Source organism: Fundulus heteroclitus, chromosome 16 (assembly GCF_011125445.2).
Source record: "Fundulus heteroclitus isolate FHET01 chromosome 16, MU-UCD_Fhet_4.1, whole genome shotgun sequence".
Classification (NCBI taxonomy): domain Eukaryota; kingdom Metazoa; phylum Chordata; class Actinopteri; order Cyprinodontiformes; family Fundulidae; genus Fundulus; species Fundulus heteroclitus.
Window position 1 is genome coordinate 24,837,472 of NC_046376.1, and position 24,945 is coordinate 24,862,416.

A 24,945-nucleotide genomic window follows, 5' to 3' on the forward strand; every position below is an offset into this window, starting at 1 on the left:
ACCTAGATTGTTGGAGCTTGGACAGATTTGGGTGTTAACACTAATCTAAAAGCACATCTGATTTTGAAATGGACAAAGCAGGCTAACATAAAGCATCAGAAATTACATCATGTAATTTAGACCCTGTGTGGATCAGGTAAAATCTACAATTGAATTTAAACCTCTGCACCCAGTTGTTGTTTTTAGACACTATTGAAGCTGCAGGATGCAAATCATCCAAAAATATATACATATTTTGATGATAATATGTAGTATAATATTTAATTATTTTCACACAGCAACTTGTGAGAATATTTTCTCCTTTAATATTGACAATATGAGGATTGTTCTTGTGTTATACAACAAAGTGCTAAAAGGAAACCAAATGAACAATTAGTTGTACAACCAACCACAGTTTACCCTGCTCGTCAGCAACCAGTACTGTTGACCTCCAGTTATTTGACTTTAAAGCTGGCTTTTCAGCAGGACGCATACAAGAAGCAATGCTATACATACACTTAAACACATACATATATACTCTTTCTCTATCACCGGAACAGACATTTTAAACTAGCTTTTGCTGTGGAGATAAATAAATGTAATGGCATCTGTTGCCTTGTAATTGTAATGTTTACACGTTAAATGTGGTCGACCATAAAAAACAAGATTTCGAAGTTGAACCAAAGGTACACTGCTCTCCAGTGGCTAATAGGGGTTACTGCAAAAGTATGGTATCTGTGTAAATGCAGCATTATAAACGAACAAAGCAAAAAAAATAAAATAATGTCAATTTATGATTTGTTGTTTGTTTGCTTTTAGTTGATGGACCCATATAGACAGTCATGTATACAAATATATAGATATATTCACAGATATAACTGTGAAGAAATGTTGTTTCATTTATTCTTCATTCAAGTTTGAAATAAATACAATGCCAATTATACCATGTAGTTGTAGGATATCTGTCTTCTATACCTGCTGAACATAAAAACTCTGTGCAGATAGATCCCAGTCCAGTTAATTTTAACGCAAGAACTTCTTGCTGCAAGGCAACGTTACTAAGAATTGTGCTGCCACGCAGCCATTGTAGGAACCATAGATTTTATCTACCTATTTCAGTAGGAATGTTATTGGTTATTTATTCAAAATCATGGGAATTTTTTTAGTAGTATTAGGACAGACCTCTGGAGAGAGGAAAACTCACAGCACAACTTCAAAAACTGGCAATAAACCATCCATGTACTGCAAAAAGCATCTATGGTATTTACTAGATCAAAATTATCAGAATTTGTTTTGAAATTATTATTATTATTATTATTATTATTATTATTTACAAATAGTGTGTTTTATTATCTGAACTACACTGAGCATAGGTAAATTACAGTTCTACCAGAACCAGAAAGAGAGCTCACATCACAGCGTTTTTAAAGCCTTTGCGTTGGCAATCTGTGTGTTTTAAAGATGATATTTGATACTTAATCCAAAGTCACAGAGAAAGTAGAGCTGAAAAACAAAGCTGACGCAGCGTCTAGTCCAATTGGCTGAAATGTCATTGCAGCAAAATGGTACTCAGTAGTTTGTATGCCCTCACATGCTTGTATGCATGCCTGACATTATGCATGCTCCCTATGTGGTAACGGGCATGCCTTAGGGTATCTCGACCGGGGCATTAATGAGCTGGACAGTCCGAGGTGTAACCTGGTGCAGTCGGCTGGTCCTAAACATAATGTCCCAGAGATGTTTCAACGGCTTCCACACTCAGGGGAGAGTGGAAGCCGGTGAATGGTATCGCTTTCATCATCCTCCAGGAATCTCCTGCCATAGCATACTGTTGCCACATGAGGCGGAGGAACCCAGGACTCACTGCAAAATAGGCCGAAGGATTCCTGGGACTATTCAAACTTATTTTAAGATAAACAGAGAAATTATCCAACGAAACATGCTCTTGCTTTTAGGTGGTATTTTATTAGCTTACTTCATTTCAGTCAAATGTTTTAATTATTTGCATTGTTAATGTCTTTGTAAATTTTTTTTTTTTTTAATCAAACCAGATCTCTCTTGTAAATGAGGGATCAATGAGACAACCTGTATAACTAAAGTTTAACTGGTAACTCATCCCCAAATCAACTTTTATTTTGGCAAAATCTGTAAACGTGGAAATAGTTTTTGGGCTAAGCCCCTGATGATGATAATGTATTGCTCCGCCACGCTGCCGCCTGTGCAACCTCTGGTAGAGTCCAGGTAATGCTTCATGCTACCAGTAGTGACATTCACTCTGATCTAAAGCAAAAAATAAAAATAAATACTGAAAAGCAGTCAACACAAATTGAGGTTGCAAAAAGTTTCTGTGGCCTCCACCTGCCAAACCATTCCTGTTTCTGGGATCGTCTCATTGTTGCCCCTTTAGTGCACCTGTTGATAAATCCATTAACACCAAAATAACTGGTGAGGTTAACAACCCCCTCAAACTCTGGACCGACCAGATCAATATTACAGAGATGTTTTAACTGACTTGATATTATACTCTGATTAAAAAAAGTGTTCCATTTATTTACATATTTATTTATTTATTGCAGTGTATAAATAAATCATAAATATGACAACGTTTTAAAATGTTATAGCTTTACAATTACATTTCGTCGTGATACTATTTCATCAACTGTCAAGAAGTGTTACAGGGTTATTGCACGACTTGTAGCTCTGGCACCTCTTCCTAGGGGGCTGGCTCTGCCTTTAATAATATGAACAATCCCCCTCCTTTCTATTGGTCCGCTGCCAGGAAATTGAGAACAAAATCACGCTATTTGCGAACACGGGCTTTAAGTACACGCCCACTCACGCCTTCTGTGGCTGATATTATTTAGAAAACGTTCCTATACAATACTCTGACGTCTCGCCGTTATGTTATCTTTATTAACATGAGCTTTAGCGGCTTGTAGCTTGGTTATTCGCGGCGTGGCGCAAGCGTGTAAAAAGATAAACCTTCCTGTTGCGGAGTGTGTTGGATAGCCCGTAGTCGTCACAACAGTTTTTTTTTTGTTTTTTGTTTTTTTTGCAGAAGCTGGAATTTAATACTATAAAAGTCAGCACCGAAATGGCATCGCTAGCAGTGGGGCATGAGCCAGGCATAGCGCCGGGCTCCGGAGCTCTGGCCGACGCTTTGGTCCCCGCGAGCATATTCGCCCCGGACCGTGGAGGATGCGGGGAGGAGGACGATGACGAGTGCCTGGAGGACGGCGACCTGACCAACGGCGAGCCGGAGGACCGGAGGATTGACTGCAGCAGCAAGGTGACGCCAGGCCCCGGACGTAGCACTGCTAAGCTAACACGGTCGAATTGTGAAGAGGAAGAACATTTTTTTTTAATTTTTAATTTCAGATTTTTATTGCAAAATGTTTTCTTTTTTTAAAAGCATGTTGTGCCTTTATATTCATTGGCTCCCCGTGCAGTTCCGCATTCAATATAAAATTCTCATGGTGACATTCAAGGCCCTTCACCACCTAGCCCCCCCTTATCTGTCAGGCCTCCTGCACATTCCCACCCCCTCCCGTGCTCTTAGATCCTCATCTGCTTTACACCTGTCTGTCCCTTCCGCCCGTCTCACCACCATGGGGAGCAGAGCATTCAGCCGCTCTGCCCCCCGCCTCTGGAACTCTCTACCACCCCTACTTAGAAACACGGACTCACTTCAAAATTTTAAATCACAACTCAAAACTCATCTGTTTAAGACCGCCTATTCTCTTTAATTATCAATTTCCCTGTCCCAGCCTCGGTATTTATTTATTTTTTATTTATTTTTTAAATGTTTTTTGTTTTGATTCTGTTCCTGACATTCTGTTTTTTACCCTTCTGTACGGCGACCTTGAGTGTCTAGAAAGGCGCCTTTTAAATAAAATGTATTATTATTATTATTATTATTATATTCAGCCCACCCGAGTCAATGCCTTGTAGAACTATCTTTTGCTGCAATTAAAGCCGGAGTTCCTTTAGGGGCTGTCGATACCAGCTCTGCGCATCTAAAGTCATAAACAAGGCTGCCCATGTTTGCCTTGTTTTAAGCTCCATCCCTTCTTCTATAAACTCAGCAGCTTTCTCATATCAACATCTTCACACATGCTGGTGGTGTGTTGATAGTGATGCAAAGGCTTTATCCTTCTTTTTCATATTTTACTGCTACACATACAAAATTTTGCACAAAGGTCAGAAAGTTTAGACTTGGTCTCATCTGACTATCCTCAGCATGTTTCCCGTGTCACTAGATGGTTTAAACAGACTTTTAATGACTCGTTTTTAGCCATGGATGTCTTGGTGCGCCTCTTCCACAGAGTCCAGAGTTCTGGTTTGGAATACCAAAGATCATCTTGTCAACAGATCAGCCCCATCAGTATAGATGGATGGCCACAGGTTGGGAAAAAGGTTCAAAGAGTATGAACACTTTGCAAGACGCTAAGCTATTTCTGACAACTGCACCGCAAGTAGAATTTGAAAAACTCCCTAAAAAAAAAGCTTTATTTAAGATTTAAATCCTGGCTAAAATGTATAAGATGCAGACAGACAATATCAATCAACAATTCATGTACACAGCAGCTATCTTGAGCAGCCAGTTTTGAGAGATTAAAGGCAGATGTGATATAAAAGTGGTTGATGTTATATTGTTGTTGATATTGGTTGACCGCCAAGCTCACAACCAAGTCAAAAAAATTTCGTTTTTTTTTTTTGGCACACAAGATTTATAAATACATCACATCAACACATCCGGGTCAGAGTACAAAAAACTTACTCTCCGTCTTTTTCTTCAGGAAACATACATTTAAATCTTTGGAAATTGGCTATGTCATGAAAGTAAACAGTAAATAAACAAAAAAGTAAAAATATAGGGAAAAAATGAATGATAGTAACATAAACTTTTTTCACAACTCGTATCTTTTACCTAGCATTAAAGAGGAGTTAGCAAATGTCCTGCAACAAATCAGGAAATAAAGATAGACAATAAGTGTGGGCCAGTTTAATAACCCACCAATGACCATTATATTACTTGATGATGATGATGATGATGATGATGATGATGATGATGATGATGATGATGATGATGATGTATTTGAGTGTTTTGGCAGCTGTTGCCATGTCAACCCATGATCTGAAATGGCACTGCTCATAAAAGATGGATTCAACAATCCCTGTGTGAACAGCAGCTGAGACAAATTTGAAGCATTTTAGAGTAAAATTGTGTTCCTGTGTGTACTGAGGAGTATGAACAAACTAATGTTTTTAAGTATTGCACTTTTCCACAAAAATCAGCTGCATTTAAAGTAGCTCTAAAAGCATGATAATTAAGAGTGTTTTGGTGCTTCAATTCTGTTGCAGCTCGACTGAAGCATACTACAGATGCCCTCTCAGAACCTAGCTGAACTGCAGAGCTTGTCTCATTTTAAAATAAATCAATGCTGACACCTACTGGATAAGATGGCTAACTACTGCATCTTGGTTTTTTTTGTTTTTTAACTAAACTATCTAATGACGGAACAATGACATTTGATTATCCTGTTCAATCAACTAGGATAGAACATGAGCTTAGCTTATAAACACGTCTCTATGACGGTACATACTGATCGTTAGACTACAAAGTCTCAGGTCAGGTGAATTAAGCCAAACATCTGTACAACATGCCATGGTAAGTTATTTATCCTGTATATAAATACATTTTTTCTAATGGTTGGTACAGTCCATGTTGTGATCATGAAACAAAAATACAGCACATTTAAAGAAAACCAGGCAATTCAAATTTGTTTGATCCCCTTTGAAACTGCGAAAAAAACGCAGTGCTGAGTATTGACCTTGCCTGATTCAAAATGACGTTTTAAATGAATGTATTTCTCATAACTGCTGTGAAAGAATGGTCACGTTAAAGCCAACTGAGAGAGGAAAAAGAATTAAGAAAGTGAGAAAAAAAAGAAATGTTGAGTGGGGTATAGTCCAGTGGAAAGCTGATAAAGGTCAGATATTTAGATGAAGAAGCAGATGACAGAAAAGAAGAGCTTCTTGATCCAGAGTGATGTGACGCAGAGGGGTTGAACACAGTTATACAAACATAAAGCAAAAATGTGAACTTGTGATCTTAAAAAGGATTATGAAATAGATCAGAAAAGATCCTAGAACAACCTTTTCTTTAAGCATAGACCCCTCACCCCTTCTAATCCTATACAAAGACTTGCAGTGATTATAACAAAAATTTCCCCCACAAAATTTTCCTATGTCTTTGTGTTTTTGTGACTTCAATGTTTAAGAGAAAATGAAATAATACAATATCAAAAATAACTTGTAAATGCAAGAAATAGACAGTTTTCAAGTGATTATTTTATTATTTAATGGATAAAAAAATTTGCTATCCAAAAGAACCTGCAACAGGATCAAACAAGTAATTGTAGGGGAACGAGCAGGCAGAGAACTCAGGGATGGAAGGAGCTTTAGGTGACGACCTGTGGCTGTAAGTTTTGGAGGTCATGCTTGGATTTGGCTCAGTGGACGCTGGGGAGCAGAGAGGAGACCAGAGATCTTCAGGTGAATGAGGGCTGGAGGAATCACAAGTAAGAACTTTTTAGAAATTCTCCAGGACTGAGAAGACAGAGGGCAGGAAATCATGAGGCCTTACAAAGCAAAAACAGGAGACTAATGTTCCATCTGTAGACCCTTAATAAGAGCTTCTAGCTCCGGTTCCTTGACCTTTCATGGGGTCAACAGTAAGAACTCTTTTGTGTGGAGAAAAGGAGCTTTGGACTGCTTGTAATGAACCGAAAGCTGGACCCAAGATTCACCACAACAGGTCAGTGACGGGGAATCCAGCAATCCAGGCGAGGTACACGGGGAAAATCCAAGTGGGGGGGTCCAGGTCCAAATCCAAAATCCGATACACTAGGAGGCAGTCCAAGGGTAGGGGTTCCAGGAGACAGGGGACCAGGCAGGCAGACACAGGCTAGGAAAAGGCAGGCTCAAAAATACTAGAAACAGGTCGAGGTCAAGTGCTGGGACAGACAGGAAGATACAACGCTGGAAAGTTACTCACACAAGGCTCGAAAACGATCTGGCACTGGAGACTGACGAGGACAGAGCTCTTATGCATGTGGAGACAGGTGAAATCAGTAGAGGTTGATTGCAACGGGGTGGAGACTGGACAGGGGTATTAACTGTGAACAGAATCAGCTTCAGTGCCAGAATCATCACAGAGCCCCCCCCCCCCCCCCCCCCCCCCCCCCAAGGGCGGATTCCAGACGCCCTAGGTTGGTTTGGGTGGGCTCTATGGAAATCCCTGATGAGGGACTTGTCCAGAATGTGGCGAGAGGGGACCCACTGCCGTTCCTCCGGGCCATAGCCCTCCCAGTCAATGAGATATTGCATGCCCCTGCCCCACTTACGGGATCTCAAGATCCTTCTCACCGTGTAGGCAGGAGAGCCATCAACGAGCCGGGTGGGTGGTGGGGGCGCGGAGGCGGGAGCCAGACTTGAGGTTCTAACCGGTTTGACTCGAGAAACATGGAAGGTAGGATGGACCTTCATTGCAGGGGGCAGGCGGAGACGGACCACCACCGGGTTCACCACCCTGGAGATGGAGAATGGTCCGATAAACCGAGGTTCCAGCTTCTTGTTATCCACTTTTAGGGGAAGGTCCCTTGTGGAAAGTCAGACTCTGTCTCCCACCTGGTACTGTGGGGCTGGGACCCGCCGGCGGTTGGCAGCCCGGGCCTGGTTCTGTGAGGCAGAGAGAATGGCCCTCCTAGCCCTTCTCCAGGCACGCTGGCACCTCAGGGCAGAAAGCCGGGTAGAAGGGATTCTGGACTCCACCTCCTCAATGGAGAACACCGGTGGCTGGAAACCGTACACCACAAAGAACGGTGAGAGGCCAGTGGAGCTAGAGGGCGTGGAGTTATTGCGTGCTCCACCCAAGGCAGGTTCTGGACCCACTTGGCGGGGTCGGACTGGCAAAGGAGACGGAGCTTAGTCTCAATCTCCTGATTAACCCTCTCCGTCTGGCCATCTGTTTGGGGATGGAAGCCGGAGGACAGACTAACGGAAATACCCAGCATGGCACAAAACTCCTGCCAGTAACGGGCCACAAACTGGGGACTCCGGTCTGACACAATGTCAGCTGGCAGACCGTGCAGCCTGAAGACCTCCCTTGCCAGGATTACCCCCATCTCCTTAGCGGAAGGGAGCTTAGGTAATGGAACCAGATGAACCATCTTAGAAAAGCGATCAACAATCGTAAGGATGACTGAGTTGCCTTCGGAGGTCGGTAGTCCAGTGATAAAGTCCATCGAGAGGCAGGACCACGGTCTGGAGGGCACGGGCAGCGGACGGAGCAAACCAGAGGGGGGGCGACTGGAGACCTTGACCTGGTTGCAGAGAAAACAGGCAGGCACGAATTCCTTGACATCCTTGACTAAGGTGGGCCACCAGAACTGAGATTGGACCAAACGGAGGGTCTTGGTAATGCCAGGATGGCCGTACAGACGGGAACCATGGCAGAAGTCCAGGACCTTCTGTCTGAGGAGTTCGGGGACAAAGAGTCTGTTATTTGGACAAGCTTCGGGGACGTGTACATTCTCCAGGGAGTCCCTGACCTCCCTCTCCAGACCCAGTCTGGTAACTGCACACCTTACAGATTCCGGAAGGATATATTCGGAAGCTTGGTCATGACTCTCCTCTTCTGGTTCAAACATCCTGGAAAGGGCATCTGGCTTGATGTTCGTAGACCCAGGTCTGTAGGAGAGGGAGAAATTAAAACGACACAAGAACAGAGCCCACCTGGCCTGCCGGGGGTTGAGCCTCTTGGCGGTCTTGAGGTACTCCAGGTTCTTGTGGTCCGTCCACACCAGGGAAGGGACTTTGGAGCCCTCCAGCCAGTGTCTCCATTCCTCTAATGCCAACTTGACTGCCAGAAGCTCCCAATTTCCAGCATCATAGTTGCGCTCAGCCGTGGACAATTTCCTGGAGAAGAAGGCACACGGGTGAACGCGGCCATCCAAGGCCTTCTGACTGAGTACAGCCCCTACCCCAGTACTAGAGGCATCCACCTCCACAATGAATTGCCTCTCTGGGTCAGGGGAGACAAGAACTGGGGCAGATGTGAACAGTCCCTTCAGGCGCTTAAAGGCTCTGTCAGCCTATTCGTTCCATGAAAATTTTACCTTGCTGGATGTGAGGGCATGGAGAGGAACAGCGACCTGGCTATAGTTACGGATAAACCGTCTATAAAAATTGGCGAACCCCAGGAACCTCTGAAGTTGCTTTCTGTCCACTGGAGTGGGCCATTCAGCGACGGCCCTGACCTTGGCAGGATCCATGGACATCTGACCGGGAGATAAAATAAAACCGAGGAAGGAGGTGGAGGTAGTGTGAAAATGGCATTTCTCTGCTTTGACATAGAGCTGGTTCTGTAGGAGGCGGAGTAGAACAGAACGAACATGTTGCTTGTGAAGGGTGAGGTTCTCAGATTAAATGAGGATGTCATCCAGATAGACAAAGACAAAACGTCCTATCATGTCTCTGAGAACCTCGTTAACCAAGTTTTGGAAGACGGCTGGGGCGTTGGTGAGACCAAAAGGCATGACAAGATACTCGTAATGCCCAGTCGGAGTGTTAAAAGCAGTCTTCCACTCGTCACCCTCCTTAATGCGGACAAGGTGATAGGCGTTTCTCAGGTCCAGTTTAGTGAACACCTTGGCTCGCTGAACCTGACCGAAAGCCGTGTTCATGAGGGGGATGGGATATCGGTTTTTAACCGAGATATCGTTGAGACCCCTATAATCTATACAAGGGCGGAGAGAACCATCCTTCTTCCCGACAAAGAAAAAGCCTGCGCCTGCGGGTGAGGAAGAGGGGCGAATAATGCCTGCTCTTAGGGAGTCAGAAATATATTCTTGCATAGCTCGGGACTCAGGAGCGGATAGGGAATAGAGACGGCCTCTGGGTGGAGTGGTCCCAGGCAACAGGTCGACTGCGCAGTCACAGGGACGGTGAGGAGGGAAGCTCGTGGCTTTGGCCTTGTTAAAAACCTCCCTTAGGTCATGGTATTCACAGGGAACCTTGGATAGGTCTGGATAGAGCTCCTCCATCTTACCCTCTGACGAGTGGGGCGGCCTCATCCGAGCAGGATGAGGCCCAACCCGTCACCTCTCCTTTTCTCCAGTCAATTTGGGGATTATGCCTTCTGAGCCATGTGGCTCCCAAAATTACAGGGACCTGTGGAGAGTCAATAATCATAAATGTCAACCTCTCGACATGATTACCCCCCATCTGGAGCTCCAAAGGTTCAGTGATGAGACTGGACTGGTTGAGTTCGTGGCCGTCCAAGGCGAGAACACTGTGAGGAGAAGGACCAGGATGTAGTTTAAGGTTATGCTTCAGGGCAAAAGCCTTGTCCATGAACTCCGTATCTGCACCTGAATCGACAAAAACAGAGATACTGTGGGATTTAACTGAAGTGGATAAAGTAGCGGGCAGCAACAGGTCTGGGGAGACAGAAAGTTTGGTACGACTCAGTAGGAAACTCCCTCTCCCTAACTGAGCCTTTATCGGACAGGTGCGAACACAGTGACTGTCTCCACCGCAGTAGAAACAGAGCCCCTGCTGACGTCTGCATTGTCGCTCGTCCTCTGTTAGAGCTGTCTTCCCTAGTTGCATCGGCTCGGAGGCTGTTGGAGCCCTGGGGGGTGACTGTGCAACAGGGATCCTGGGTGGAGCAGAAAGAGTTGAGCGGCGTTCCCTTCGCCGCTCCATGAGATGGACACATCCATCAGAGCAGGCTTGTTCCAAAAGCTCTCTGCAGATAACAGATGAAACTCAATAATATACTCTGAAACCGGCCTTTCCCCCTTTTTGAGGGATAGGAGCCCCCTAGAGGACTCTCGACAGGGTAACAAAGGGCTGAAAATTCTAATGAGCTCACGGGAAAAGCCATAATATGAGTGGCAGATGGAGGAATCATTTTGCCACTCGGAATCTCCCCAAAGTCTAGCCTTTCCGCCCAGCAGGGAAATAACATAGGCAACCTTTGCACGGTCAGTGGGGAAAGAAGAAGGCTGCAGCTCAAAATGAATTTCACACTGAGTGAGGAAGGCACGACAATGGTTAGGATCGCCTCTAAACAGTTCGGGAGGGGTGAGACACGGCTCATGTAGTGATGACGTCACCGGACGTGACGTAGTGACGGCCGGCGATGTTTGCGGAAGAGCCAGAGCTGGAGCCGCTTGGCCGCGGAGATAAGTTAATATCTCGGCGACACCCGTTTTTAATTAAGAGATGGACCTCTCCACGCCTGCCCGCCAAAGACCGTTGGGTGATGGATCCATTATATGGCCAGATCGTTATGTAATGAACCGAAAGCTGGACCCAACATTCACCACAACAGGTCAGTGAGAGGGAATCCAGCAATCCAGACGAGGTACACGGGGAAAATCCAAGTGGGGGGGTCCAGGTCCAAATCCAAAATCCGATACACTAGGAGGCAGTCCAAGGGTAGGGGTTCCAGGAGACAGGGGACCAGGCAGGCAGACACAGGCTAGGAAAAGGCAGGCTCAAAAATACTAGAAACAGGTCGAGGTCAAGTGCTGGGACAGACAGGAAGATACAACGCTGGAGAGTTACTCACACAAGGCTCGAAAACGATCTGGCACTGGAGACTGACGAGGACAGAGCTCTTATGCATGTGGAGACAGGTGAAACCAGTGGAGGTTGATTGCAACGGGGTGGAGACTGGACAGGGGTATTAACTGTGAACAGAATCAGCTCCAGTGCCAGAATCATCACACTGCTGGGCCGTTTTTGGACAGCCTTTAACTCATACATCATTACATAACGGAAATGCACATGGATCACATGAGTCAAATCTGATCCTTCCGAAATGAACTACAAAGGGCACACTCTCTTCTCTCTGGCCATTTTTGTTCATCTCTGTGAGATGGTTGTGCTCATACATTATGTCATGCAAGGGTTTGTGGGATTCCTTATAGATCCTTAACACCGGTAAGGGACATTGCAAGGTTCCTATGTTAAATTGGCAATGAGAGGAAGCATACAGGTTCCTTTTCCTACCCCCTTTCTTACAGACTGCACTATTCGGACAGCTCGTATCATGGCGATTGGTGACGCATTTCTGCTTTAGCTAAAGAGTCCTTACCCAATTCAGGTATTTGGATGGAGATCTGGCTTGACTCTACTAGTAAGGCAAATAGTCATCATATAGGGGCAATATTATGGGGTGACAGTGGTGCAGGAGTAGGGGAGTACTGGTTCAATCCCCCGCTCCGACTGTCTCAGTCAGGCAAGACACTTCACCCGAATTGCTGGTGCTGGTCAGAGGGCCCGGTGGTTGCCAATGTATGGCAGCCTCGCTTCTGTCAATCTGCCCCAGGGCAGCTGTGGCTACTAACATAGCCCACCATCAGGGTGTGCGTGGTTGGGTGGGTGTAAAGCACTTTGGGGTCATTGCACTAGTTAAAATGGAGCTTCTTGTAAACCCAGGCATGGTGATGAGATGTGAAAGTGACTTCTGGATATCTGTCAAATAAGGTAAGCATGCACACCCGCCCAATTCAGTACACCTAATAGTATGAGTTTGAGCTCAAAAGTTAAACATTAGTCTTTCTAAACCTATACAAGGTACAGTGCATGTTTGAAGGAGAGCTTCCAACACCTACCCAACACATCTGGCATCTGCATAAAAAAGCCTGCCAAGACTTTGCTCTCTGCCCAGTCTGAACATGCAATGACTCGAGCCTAACTTCTTGTATTGCATCATGGTACGGTAACCTTACAGCGCAGAGCAAAAACTCATTGTCAGACATTTTCAAAGCAGCCAGTAAAATAATTGGCATACAGCAGCTCTCTCTGTCTGACATCCATGATGGTCGAGTCTCAAAAAAGGCACAGGCAATTTCGGTCAGCCCTGATCACCCACTCTCAGTTTGTGCTGAATCGCTCCCCACTGGGAAGCAATTCAGCCTCCAGTGGGCCAGAAGTAACTGGTATACGTCTTTATTTAATCCTACAGCAATTTAAATGCTGAATCTGCTCTAGGACTTAATTGATGATAATAAATTTTTTGCATTTACTGATTATTTTTACTTATTTGATTGATGGTTACCACTGTTGTAATTGTTGTATATGCATATTGACTCTGACTCTTCGTCAAGTGAAATCCTAATTTATAGAATCCTGCCTTAAGAGGGCTCTGCTGTGCCAAGATAGCAGCTCTTGGAAATTTTACAGCAATATCTTTAAGCTGAAGCTCCACAGGTTTGAAGGATTATACTTGTTTTTATATTTAAATTTGGTGCAGTAATTGCGGAAGGCTCTGATGTGATAACGCTAAAGCATATAATGTTTTTCATGACTGCCAAAGTTCATGTAATGCTTGTTTCAGGGAGTGATCAAAGGAAAGTCAAACCAGACCGTATTAAATGTCTTGCAAAATAGATTGAAAAGAAGCAAGAGAATGGGTTTCACAAAAACTCAGATTTTATTGGGCAAGGAAAGAACTCTTGACATGTTTGAAATGTTTGTGTTTATGGCTTTTATACGGACAGGTTTAAATGGATGTTGCTACCGCTAAACAATGTGATACCAGTGGAATGTCAAGGAAAAGTGGTAGATCCATAAACTAAAAACAAATAAACAATTAATGTGTATTCATGGGTAGAATCCTAATAACACTCTTAACATCACCATGATTTGTAAGGTCTTTGGCCAGTTGATACATTACAAAAACAAAAGGTGTACCATTTACAAAACTTGTTTACATCTTTCTCCTTGCTAATCCTAAGATTCTTACTCTTTGATTACAGAATCTCTCTACCTTTATTTTTATTTTTATGTGTGATTGCATCTGGTCTCAACAAGCCTAAACTTGATATAGAATTTGCTAAATGCTAAATGCGGAGGCAAATCTTATGAGGAATTTGAAAACACGTGGGCAACATGTGATGCGACCGAGTATCAGTCCAGTTCAGGTACTTTCCAGAGGACAGAGTTTTACTTGATTTCCACGGTCTGGATGCGAGACTCCCCATCAAAGCTGATGACGGAGTACTTCTCTGCACCCAAGCGGTTGGCAAAGTGGATTGTAGAGCCATCTGATAAGGTCACGACAAACTCAGCTGGGGTGAATTCAATGGTGATCTAAGTGAAAGGATGAATCAGCAAAGAAGGGAAACATTAATAGAGATACTGTGACACACTTTCCTGTCAGTATTTTCATGGACACAATGCAGACCTTGAACTCCTGTCCTTGCTGGAAAGGAAAGCCTCCCTCGCGGACCTCCTCACACCAGTTGCCTCCTTCATAAGAATTGCAGACCACTACGTTCTCGTCTCCATGGGCGTTAAATCGAGGGTTAACGTGCAGAGTGATGTCCTGCTCATCAGGGCCAATGTTCACGGCAAAACTACAGAATAAGAAGAACATAAAAAGTATAGATGTATAGATGTTATACATGGGTCAGACACCCTCTCTATTTCTGAGGATAAGCTTTCGTTTTTTTAAAAGCCCCATAGGTGGAGCGACTTTGTTTTGGTTTCTGAGCCATTTCTATAGTTATGAGGCAATACAATACTGTAGGTTTAAAGTGCTGAAAAACATACCAACCACTTTTGCTATTTTCATCCTGCAACATATCCCATGTATGTTTGCTTGCAACAACGACTGCCACTAACTATGAGTTTATCCCTGCGTCTATTTTTTCCATAGAGTGCATTCGTCTTTGTACCGCTTTCCCGACCACGCCATTTACACATTTTTCTGTGTGGTTCTTTACTACACAGTCAAAGAGTATTCCTGCTGATAGCTGTGTGCACTTTTTGTTTTCGTTAGCCAATACAAAAGAGACATAAAGCAGAGTGTTTGTTTGTTTCCTGTCTGGACAGAGCCACTGATGCCACTAGTGCTATTAAGTTTAAGTTTGTGTGTATTCAACAGAAAGTACTCCTGGCTCAGCTCCTTTGTTATCAACTGCGCCTCTGTCTTGGATGGAGTCACTGACAGTACAACTGTCAGCTCCCCATCTTTCACCTTTCACATTAAAGAGGACCTATTCTGCTTCCTTTCAAACAAGTGAGGATAGGTCTGTGGGCTACATAAAACATACTCATTACATTTTCTGCACAAATTATTCTCATATAATGACATTTCATCTCCTCAGTTCAGGTTATTTTTAGCGCCTTTCAGAATGAGCTGTTTTAGGGCTCTATAACTTTAAGAAAATATGCTGTACCTGGCCATGTCCATCAAACTCCATGTTTACACTCGTACTTGATATATGTGAAAATGGCTGCAAACAGATGCACAATGGTGCAACCGTACATCTTTGGCCCTGAATCAGACCCAGAGACAGAAGAAGTGGCGCCTCCTGCACAGCCAGCGAAGATGCAGCAATTAGCATATGCTAACTTCCAAATCATGTTCATGCCCATAGCTCTCAACTCTCACGCATTGACCGTGTGACACACGCATTTCATCAATTGCACACGCTCACACGCATTACTTTGAAAATCTCAATCTTACAATGAAAATCTCACTCTTGAAACGCACGCGTACGGACGCTTCACGTCATGGCGGAACCAATTTGCGGTACAATGGTTTCCGCACGTCCAGTAGTAGCGGTAACACAGCTGCAAGGACCGGCGCCGCGCAAACAAGGTTCCCTCATCCAAAGTGAACCAACAGCAACCCCAACCCCCCCCCCCCCCCCCCCCCCCCCCCCCCGTCAACAATCTCACTCTCAACAATCGTCAAAAGTTGAGAGGTATGTTCATGCCTAAAAGCCATTTTACAGCGCATACAGCGGTAAAACCAGATGATGAACTCGACAGAGCTCTGCCTGGTTTCTAGGTGAGGGGCAGTGCCTGCCAACTGTAACGTAATAATTGGGAGGTTTTTGAAAAACTTTCTCCTATTTGGTCTCCCTCAAAAATCCCTCCATGAGCTCCAGATGGTCCAGGACTCAGCTGATCGTATCATAACCGGAACCACTTCATTTCTTTCCAGCTCTACAGCAGCCCTGGTCGCTCCCAGAAAAATTATGAACCCGAATTTCAAATTCTTCTGTTTACGTTCAAGATCATCCACAACCTTGCTCCGCCGGTCTGCTCCTAAACTATGACCCTCTCCCCCTATTGACGCAATTTAAAATATCAAATCTGACGGGTTTTTTTGGCGTGGTTTTGTTGTTGTTTTTTTTCAGTTTTTATTTGTACAGTTACCTTGAGGGTTGTGAAATTTGCACATAAAAAAGTGTTACCAATATAACATTTTTTATTTGAAGCAAATCCAAGTATCGTCTTAATAAACTGCATTAGAATGAACTAGTTTGATTTGAATGAAATTTGTATTTAAATGAATTGTACATAACTGGTCATGAATCACAGTTTGTACTGTAAAGTGCCTTAAAATGACATTCACTGTTAATTGGTGCTATGAACATAAACTAAATTCAATTCAATTAATAACAAATACATAAAAAGACAGCAGTGTTTTAGCAGAGGATTTATAATCTTTTCAGTTGGTTCTACCTGCACTCTGTAGTTCTTGTTTTTGTTTTTGTGTTGCTCTGTTGGAAACAAGATATAATATATTGAATTAAGTCTGAAGAAAATCTAATGAGTCTCATGACTTTACTGCTGTGCTAATGATCACATGTCACTGCAACCTTTTCATATCCCATGAAAAGAATGTCTGATGTGAACTACCTTTAGTGTGATCTGAAAACCAAATATGGCTAACCTGAAAGCTAAGCACATCGGCAGAGACAAATGTATGTGCTTGCAATACTCACTCTGTAGCATCAGGTTTAGCTACTCCAATAATAGTCAGGGTTTGTCCAACTTTGAAGGACATGTTCTTGATGATCATACCCTGTGCACATTTGGAGGAGAAAAATGGGAAATGGTAAGTGGCCTGTACTTGTATGAAGCTTTATCCAGTCCAGAGGACGCTACATTCAGTCATTCACCCATTCACGCACACATTCACACACTGACAGTGCTGAGCTACATTGTAGCCACGGCTGCCCTGGGGCAGACTGACAGAAGCTAGGCTGCCATACATCGGCACTACCGGGTCCTCTGACCACTGCCACTAAGGTGACACATCATCTTACTCCAAAGTAACACTGTACAACAAGCATCCCTGAGGCAGAAACATAGTCCTAACAATGCCTAAAGCCGACCCCCCATAATCTCTTCATCTGTTTTAACAGCAGCAACATGTGTTTCCAATTACACTCCCATCAACCTACTGGGCAACGATTCCAGCGCTCTCTTGTCTCGCAGTTGCCAAAAAAAATCTTCGGAAACTGCCAAGTTTGCCAGAGGCTGAGAGTGATGAAAAGTGATGTGGGCCGGCTGCCGTTCTTTTCAGAATATTTTCCTCCTTGCACTACGATTTGGTAACTGCACTGTGGAAAAAGCTAATATATATTATAGTGGGGAAAACTGGGCTGATCCCACAATAAGGAACTTATACTTGTGAGGGCATTTAGTCACTCAGAGCTTCTTAAGATTATGCCTTGAGAAACCGACTGGAAGTATCCTGACACAAAGGAAATGTACACTGCCTTAAATGAAGGAAATATGACATCATATGCATAGTTAACATGTGTTAAAGACAGTATGCCAGCATACATCTATACGTAGGTCTGGGACTAGTAGTAAACAACTAAAACAAGAGTTTTAGTTGTTTTAGCTGCTTCTGTTCAGAGAGAGGGAGAGAGTATTTTTTATTATTTGTACGTACATTTGAAGAAGTATATACAGTCTTATTCAATAAATTAAAATATTATTGAAAAGTTCAGAACATTTATTTCAGTAATTAAATTGACAAAGGGAAACACATTGCATAGATTAACACAGACTGATTTTATTGCCTTTGAATATGAATGTTGCAGTTTGTAGTCCAACTTGCCTCATATTTCAGCCTGATGCTACTGTTCCACTGCAAAATGTTTCATGCAGATATGGAAGCATGATGTGTAATGCCAAAAAAGGCACTTTTAACCCAAAAAATAGGCAATTCTAATAATAGGCAGTCATATTCTAATGAATATGACTGCATGGTTTTATGAATATTGCTCACCCCTTTCTATATAAAGAACAACGAGATAAGTCATATTTTTGGGTGAACTTGGTCTGTGGGACTAAGAAGTGTATATATATATATATATATATATATATATATATATATATATATATATATATATATAATCTTTTTCAACTTGTTCAAATGTTACGATCGAGAGGTCCGAAGCAATTTTCTAGAAATAACTTCACATTTAAAAAACGTTTATAGCCAGTCTGGAGTGAAATGTTGACGTTATCTTTTAACTGATTGTTATCTTCCTCTCTTGAGTTCCCCGTCTTGCATTCAGAGATAAACTGTACTTTTGATAAAACTGATTTTAAGTACACATCTCGTATTTTATCAGTCAAGTGACTTGGTAGGAGGAGGCAGAGTCACATGGGTCAGACATTCTTTCAACCTCGGAGGTCATCTGCTGGGAATCTGTAGCAATTATCACTTGGGTTTGAATTGTATGAGAAGTGTCTTAGGTCAAGAGGTGGCAGACGGACCTCCTGCCCTGTCTTTTCTGCATCCAGTCAGTGCTTAAATACTCATGCCGCCTCATTTGGTTCCACAAGGACAGGATGCAAGTGCAAACTTAACACTCCTTAAAAAATTAGGGTGACACATGTGAATGTCAATAAAGTATTTTACCTCAAAAGGTCCATCATTCTATATGAGAATAAAAGCCTCTCCCCTTTGACTTGTTCTGCCCAAGATCTCTTTTTGTTTTGCAAAAATTGTCATAACAATTATCTCCCTGAAAAAAATCCAGAATAAATTGAGGAGTTACGTAATTAGTGCACAGAGTCAGCCTGTTTAAAATTAAATTTCAATGTGGAGTTTTTCTGTGAAGGCCAGAGTTAATTTTCTGTATTTATGAGGAAAACAACATCACGTAGAGCAAGGGACACCACAAACAGGTTGGAGATAAGGTTATGGACTATTTTAAGGCAGAGTTAGGTTATAAAACAATATGACATGCTTTGAACATCTAGTGTTTTACTGTTCAATATATCGGTTGGGCGTAGAAGGAATTACTCAGACCTAACAAGACATGACCTTTCACATGAACTGAGAGACCAGACAGGGAGATAATTAACTGAAGAATCACCTAAGGTGCCTTTGGTAACTCTGGAGGAGCTGCAGAGATTCATAGCTCATGAGCAAGAATCTGTCAAAAGGACTATTTTTAGCCATCCCCTCTTTAAAAGAGAATTAACTTGTTGAAACAAAGCAGCAGAAGCTCGTCAGAGGCGATGGGAAGATGGATGGTTGCGAATACAGGAAAGTCCTGGAAGAAAACTGAAGACTGTGGCAGAGGTTCATATTTTTGCAGAAAAAAAAAACATGCACGTACAACATTGATGTAAAAATCACGTTAATCTGTCCGGATGACCTTGTCAAAATCTGGACCTAAATCCAATCAAGAATATTTTGGAAATTAATGTTCACATTTGCTCTTTGTATCGTCTGAAGGACCTTGAGCTATTTTGCAAACAAGAATTGGCAAATATTTCTGTCTTTAAATGTGAAAGGCTTGAAGAGAAAGTGCCCAAAAAACATACAGTTTCAACTGTTGTGAATGGGTCCGACTAGAAATGGAATGCCACGCCTTTCCCATTTCTTTTTAGAAAGCTGAAAACCCCCATTTCTTTTTAGAAAGCTGAAAACCATGTCTTCTTTTACTTCCATGCCACACGTATGCACAGCTTTGCTGGTCCATGACACAAAATCCAAATCAAATACATTGATCTCAGAGACTGTAATGTGACAGAATATGAACAAGATCAAGTTAGAAAGAAAGCGTATACCTGTTGCTGTAAACATGAAAATCACGGCGCTGTTGAAAATGGCTTCTTTTATATTATATTAGCCTGATAAGTTGTTTTCAAATGTGTTTACCCCCGTGGCAAACAAAAATATTTAATAACAAAGAGGCCTTTAACATTATCTGTTAAGTTTATTTGCTTACCCCTGAGTTTATGATGAGGTTAGAGTGGTATTCAGGCTATTTTATAATAAGTTGATCATAACACTGGATGTTTCACTGTTATTCTTTAATATAACAATAATAGTGTGAATACATTCACACTGGACTTTTTTCTGCTGGTTAATATACTGTAATTCAGTTATTAGGTCCACCATTTGCTTGCATGCTCTGCTGTGAATACTTTGCCCATGAAAGGCATTTATAAAGAGAGACCAGATCTGTCAAATATGTTCATTTAGCTGAAGGTCCCATGCACGGATCTGCAGTTAAAGTATAGATCTGCAAGGTTCAGTTATTTCAGCTGACACAAGAAGGCAACACCAGCTGCCATTTTCACATAAAGGTGACCTACGACCGCAGCTAGTATTCATGAAACACATATACACACATTTTAGCAGAAGTGCACAAATGTTGTTTAAAAAAAAAAAACTTACTTTCATCATCTTTGCAGAGAAAAGCAGCAAAGTGGAGCAGGGAAAAAGGGAGAGTGCTGCAGGGCTGTGCCTCTGCGTCTACACCCAGACAGATGACTATATGCGAGGCAGAGTGGGAGGTTCCTTTGCAGTGAGTGACACTCTGCCCAGCATATGCGGTGCTGTCCCTGGTCACCAGCCAGCCTTCTGCTTAACAATGAAAATAGTGGTTTAAAGATAACTGCAGGGCTCAGTGATGTGAAATGAATTGATAGATAAGCTCCTAATGTCAGGTTGGTAGTTTGAAAGTGGTAGAGTTAAGGGTGTATGTATGAGAGGGAACACCGCCTAGAGCCATGGACAAAAATAGAAATATATTTGTTACCAGGGAGACAGCTAAATATTTATTGCAGCCAGCTGCCTAAATGGCCCCTTACTGTAAATAGTTTTGAACAGTATGATCGAGTGGAAAGCGGAATTTCCGAAAAAGTATTCTCGTTTCTTTTAATGAAAAAATGAGTGAGGGTTTGCATCTATGAGTCACGAGCAGTTATTTGCCACGTGCTTTCAGCTCGCAACACATGGCTGAAACTGCCGTTGTCACTCAAAGACGGCAAAAGACACACAGGCATACCAAAAATGTCACAAGCTCACAGTTCTTCCTCGATGACAAGCGGAAACAGAGACGTGCGATTCAGCTCTTATTTGTGCTAAATCGACTCACCAACATATGAGCATTTTTCTCTTACAGTTCTGAACAGAAAAATAAAGTATAAGAATGGGTTTATCACAGATATAGTCATGTTCCTCATGTGAAAAACATACATAGGATTTTTTTTCTCAAAAATTTTTTTTTGGCAGATCTAAATTATTTGACAGTTTAAAGGTGAGATGCAGGAATGTAAAACAAAAATATCATTCACAAAGGAGCCCACTGGATAAAGAGGTTGCTTTATTGCCTTTATATTGATTCATGTACAGAGCATTCTGGGTACCATCACATGGCAAAAACATTTAAACAAAGAGCATTGCATGTCAATAACTTTTAGGCTTCAGAGTTAAACAATGTAAATCCTGCTCACCACAAATATTTTCTCAAATTATCTTTTTATTATTATTTTAAGGCAGAAGATCTGAAAAAAGGTGCCTGCTTATATTCTGCTTACAAAATTTTAGATATTATGACACTGTAAGCATTAAACGTCAACAGCAGTTACAGAAAACATTTCCAATATGTATATGGATGTATGTATATATATATATATATATATATATATATATATATATATATATATATATATATATATATATATATGAAAACTGAAAAAAAGAGAAAAAAAACATGAAGCCAGCAATCCCTGAGTAATATACGCTTTACTTGACCTCAATGCTTACAATATGAAAATACTCACTGAAGCTCAAGAAAGTGTACTTAGTCGCACCCAGGAGATTGGGGAAGTTGATTGTAGAAGAGTCACACAGATCTATCACAAAGCCCGTCTCTATGAAATGAATGTGAATCTGAGACAGTGGGAAGGAGAGTAAAATTAGAAGAAAAAAAAAAGATTTATGTTAATTTAAAAGGTACCTGAAATAGCTACATGCATCTCACACCATGAACTTCTCTCCCTGGGAGAAAGGAAAGCTCTTCTGAGTAATCTCATCGGACCACTTTCCATCCTGGTAAGAGTTGCACACAACGACATTCTTGCTCCCTTGCCAGTCAAAACGAGGGTTGAGATGGACAGCCAGGTGCTCTTCGTCAAGCCCAATGTTCACAGAAAACCTTGAGTGGACAAAGGCATTAAAAAAAAATTCTTAAAAAAAAGTTATGTATTTTGTACATGGTGCATTAAAAAAAGGTTTGGCAGTTCTCCTTGCTGAGACACACGTCTATCAATGTTCACAACTGACTTGAGTTGGTACCAATTCCATTTATATGCTGCTAAACCAAGAAATTGTTGGGATAAAACAAGAATGTATTTAAAGCTTTACAGTTGTCTCTTGTTTTATGTTCTCTGATGTAACTTTAGAAGATTGAATTTGACTTTTTAAGCGCCTTGAGATGACATGTGTAGTAAATTGGCACAAAATAAATAAAATTCAATTGAATTGAAAGAAAAACTGTAAATACCTAAAGAGAGAACATGCACACTTGTTTTTCGAAAAGCCAGGATAAAGATAAGACTACTTACGTGGAAGCGTCACTTTTGGGGATCCCCATAATAGTCAGGTTTTTTTTTTTTCTTTTTTAGCATAAAACTTTTTGACTTTTTGACATTTCATACCGTAAATACAGTATACCATAACTGTGGGGACAAGCTCATAGAGACTTATTTAAAGCCCTTCGATGCATCCTGAAGTTTTCTGTAATTTTGTCTTATTTGTTGTTTGCTTCACAGTAAAAAGGTAATACAGCATCTAAGTTATAGGAATCACCTGTAAATGAAATGATGCAAAGTCTAAAACAATCCATTTTAATGACAGGTTTGAGGCCACTTAACATGAAAAATTAAAATGTTACAAGGCACAGTATACAGTGTTCAGGCATTTCCAGTACAATTTTGTGTGTTGAGTTTAATCATGTCAATAATTTTTTTGCGCTCATCTGAGAGGATTGCTTGGAAATGTTGTCTCGTTTTGTTGTCAAGTATTTGCTTTTTAGCAAATGACAAGGGAAAAAAAGCATTTCACAAGACATGCAAAGATGCATTGGATTGGATTTTCCCCTTTTACATCTGATGCAATATTGTGATGTTGAATTGCTTCAGAAAATTATTTTGCAGGAAAAGTAGCAACAATCATTTATCATAAAAGTGAAATATATATATATATATATATATATATATATATATATATATATATATATATATATATATATAATGCTGCATTGTCCATTTGAAGCAAACAGTATACATACCTTTTTATAGGATATAGAGTAAAACACATGACCTCACATGAAGGTTTGCGTGTGCAGATATGAATCAATGGGGGAGCGTGTTTAAATACCAATGGTTTGTTCAGTCTACAGGATAGGGTTCTTCAAAAGTTTCTTTATGATATAAGATGCATGTACACTCAATCCATGTCAACACTCAAGTGTGTCCAAGTGGCAACAATCTAAACAGTGATTAGAGGAGAAATGGAAGATTTTTTTAGGTAGTCTGAAATCTTCACCAGTCCATACACTTTGAGCAGTTTACCAGTACCAGGGATACACAAAATATTGGCATTGGCATATGCTAGTCATTTTTAACAAGTAGTTATCAGTCCATTATGTAAAAAAAGGGAACCAGGGCAGTTGTGGATTTTAACAAACACCTTTTTATGTGGTAGCTGGAAAATGAAATGTTAACATAAAGTGGATAGAGTTAACACCAAGATAGTAATAGTTATAGTTAGTAAGAGTCTTGTAATAGTTAATTCCGATATATTTTGTATCCCTAGTACTGGTGTATTGCAATTGCATAATTCAATATCCCCTTCAATCATTACCTAGATTGTTGGAGCTTGGACAGATTTGGGTGTTAACACTAATCTAAAAGCACATCTGATTTTGAAATGGACAAAGCAGGCTAACATAAAGCATCAGAAATTACATCATGTAATTTAGATCCTGTGTGGATCAGGTAAAATCTACAATTGAATTTAAACCTCTGCACCCAGTTGTTGTTTTTAGACACTATTGAAGCTGCAGGATGCAAATCATCCAAAAATATATACATATTTTGATGATAATATGTAGTATAATATTTAATTATTTTCACACAGCAACTTGTGAGAATATTTTCTCCTTTAATATTGACAATATGAGGATTGTTCTTGTGTTATACAACAAAGTGCTAAAAGGAAACCAAATGAACAATTAGTTGTACAACCAACCACAGTTTACCCTGCTCATCAGCAAGCAGTACTGTTGACCTCCAGTTATTTGACTTTAAAGCTGGCTTTTCAGCAGGACGCATACAAGAAGCAATGCTATACATACATACATATATACTCTTTCTCTATCACCGGAACAGACATTTTAAACTAGCCTTTCCTGTGAAGAGATAAATAAATGTAATGGCATCTGTTGCCTTGTAGTTGTAATGTTTAAAAGTTAAATGTGGTCATTTCAGGCCAATTTAGCTGTAAACATCTGCACAGTGTCCTGGATATACTGTATAACACTTGCATCTTCTGGGCAGCAGAAGTATTCATTTACCATAAAAAACAAGATTTCGAAGTTGAACCAAGGGTACACTGCTCTCCAGTGGCAAATAGGGGTAACTGCAAAAGTATGATATCTGTGTAAATGCAGCGTTATAAACGAACAAAGCAAAAAAGAAATGACAATTTATGATTTGCTGTTTGTTTGTTTTTATTTGATAAAAAGACAGTCATGTATACAAATATATATTTTTTTAAATTTCAGTGCAAGGTTTTTATCTGTTCTATGTTTCAGCTAATTC

The 24,945-nt window shown here is 41.4% G+C and overlaps 2 protein-coding genes across 3 annotated transcripts in view; one reads left to right on the forward strand and one right to left on the reverse strand.

Annotated features, from left to right (window-relative positions):
* LOC105939434 (GTP-binding protein 1) overlaps positions 1–24,945 on the forward strand; it is a 55,412-nt gene that overhangs the window by 20,063 nt on the left and 10,404 nt on the right. For both annotated transcript variants that reach the window (XM_036148201.1, XM_036148202.1), the window contains exon 2: positions 3,038–3,268. In XM_036148201.1, the coding sequence (XP_036004094.1) occupies positions 3,038–3,268 (231 nt within the window). The remainder of the gene's footprint in view (positions 1–3,037; positions 3,269–24,945) is intronic.
* On the reverse strand, positions 13,840–20,654 carry LOC118566372 (beta-galactoside-binding lectin-like). The gene is made up of 4 exons (XM_036148209.1): positions 20,513–20,654; positions 16,803–16,882; positions 14,246–14,417; positions 13,840–14,151 (listed from the first exon to the last, which is right to left on the reverse strand). Exons 1-4 carry the CDS (start codon positions 20,519–20,521, stop codon positions 14,005–14,007), a joined length of 408 nt encoding a protein of 135 aa, XP_036004102.1. The 5' UTR covers positions 20,522–20,654; the 3' UTR covers positions 13,840–14,004.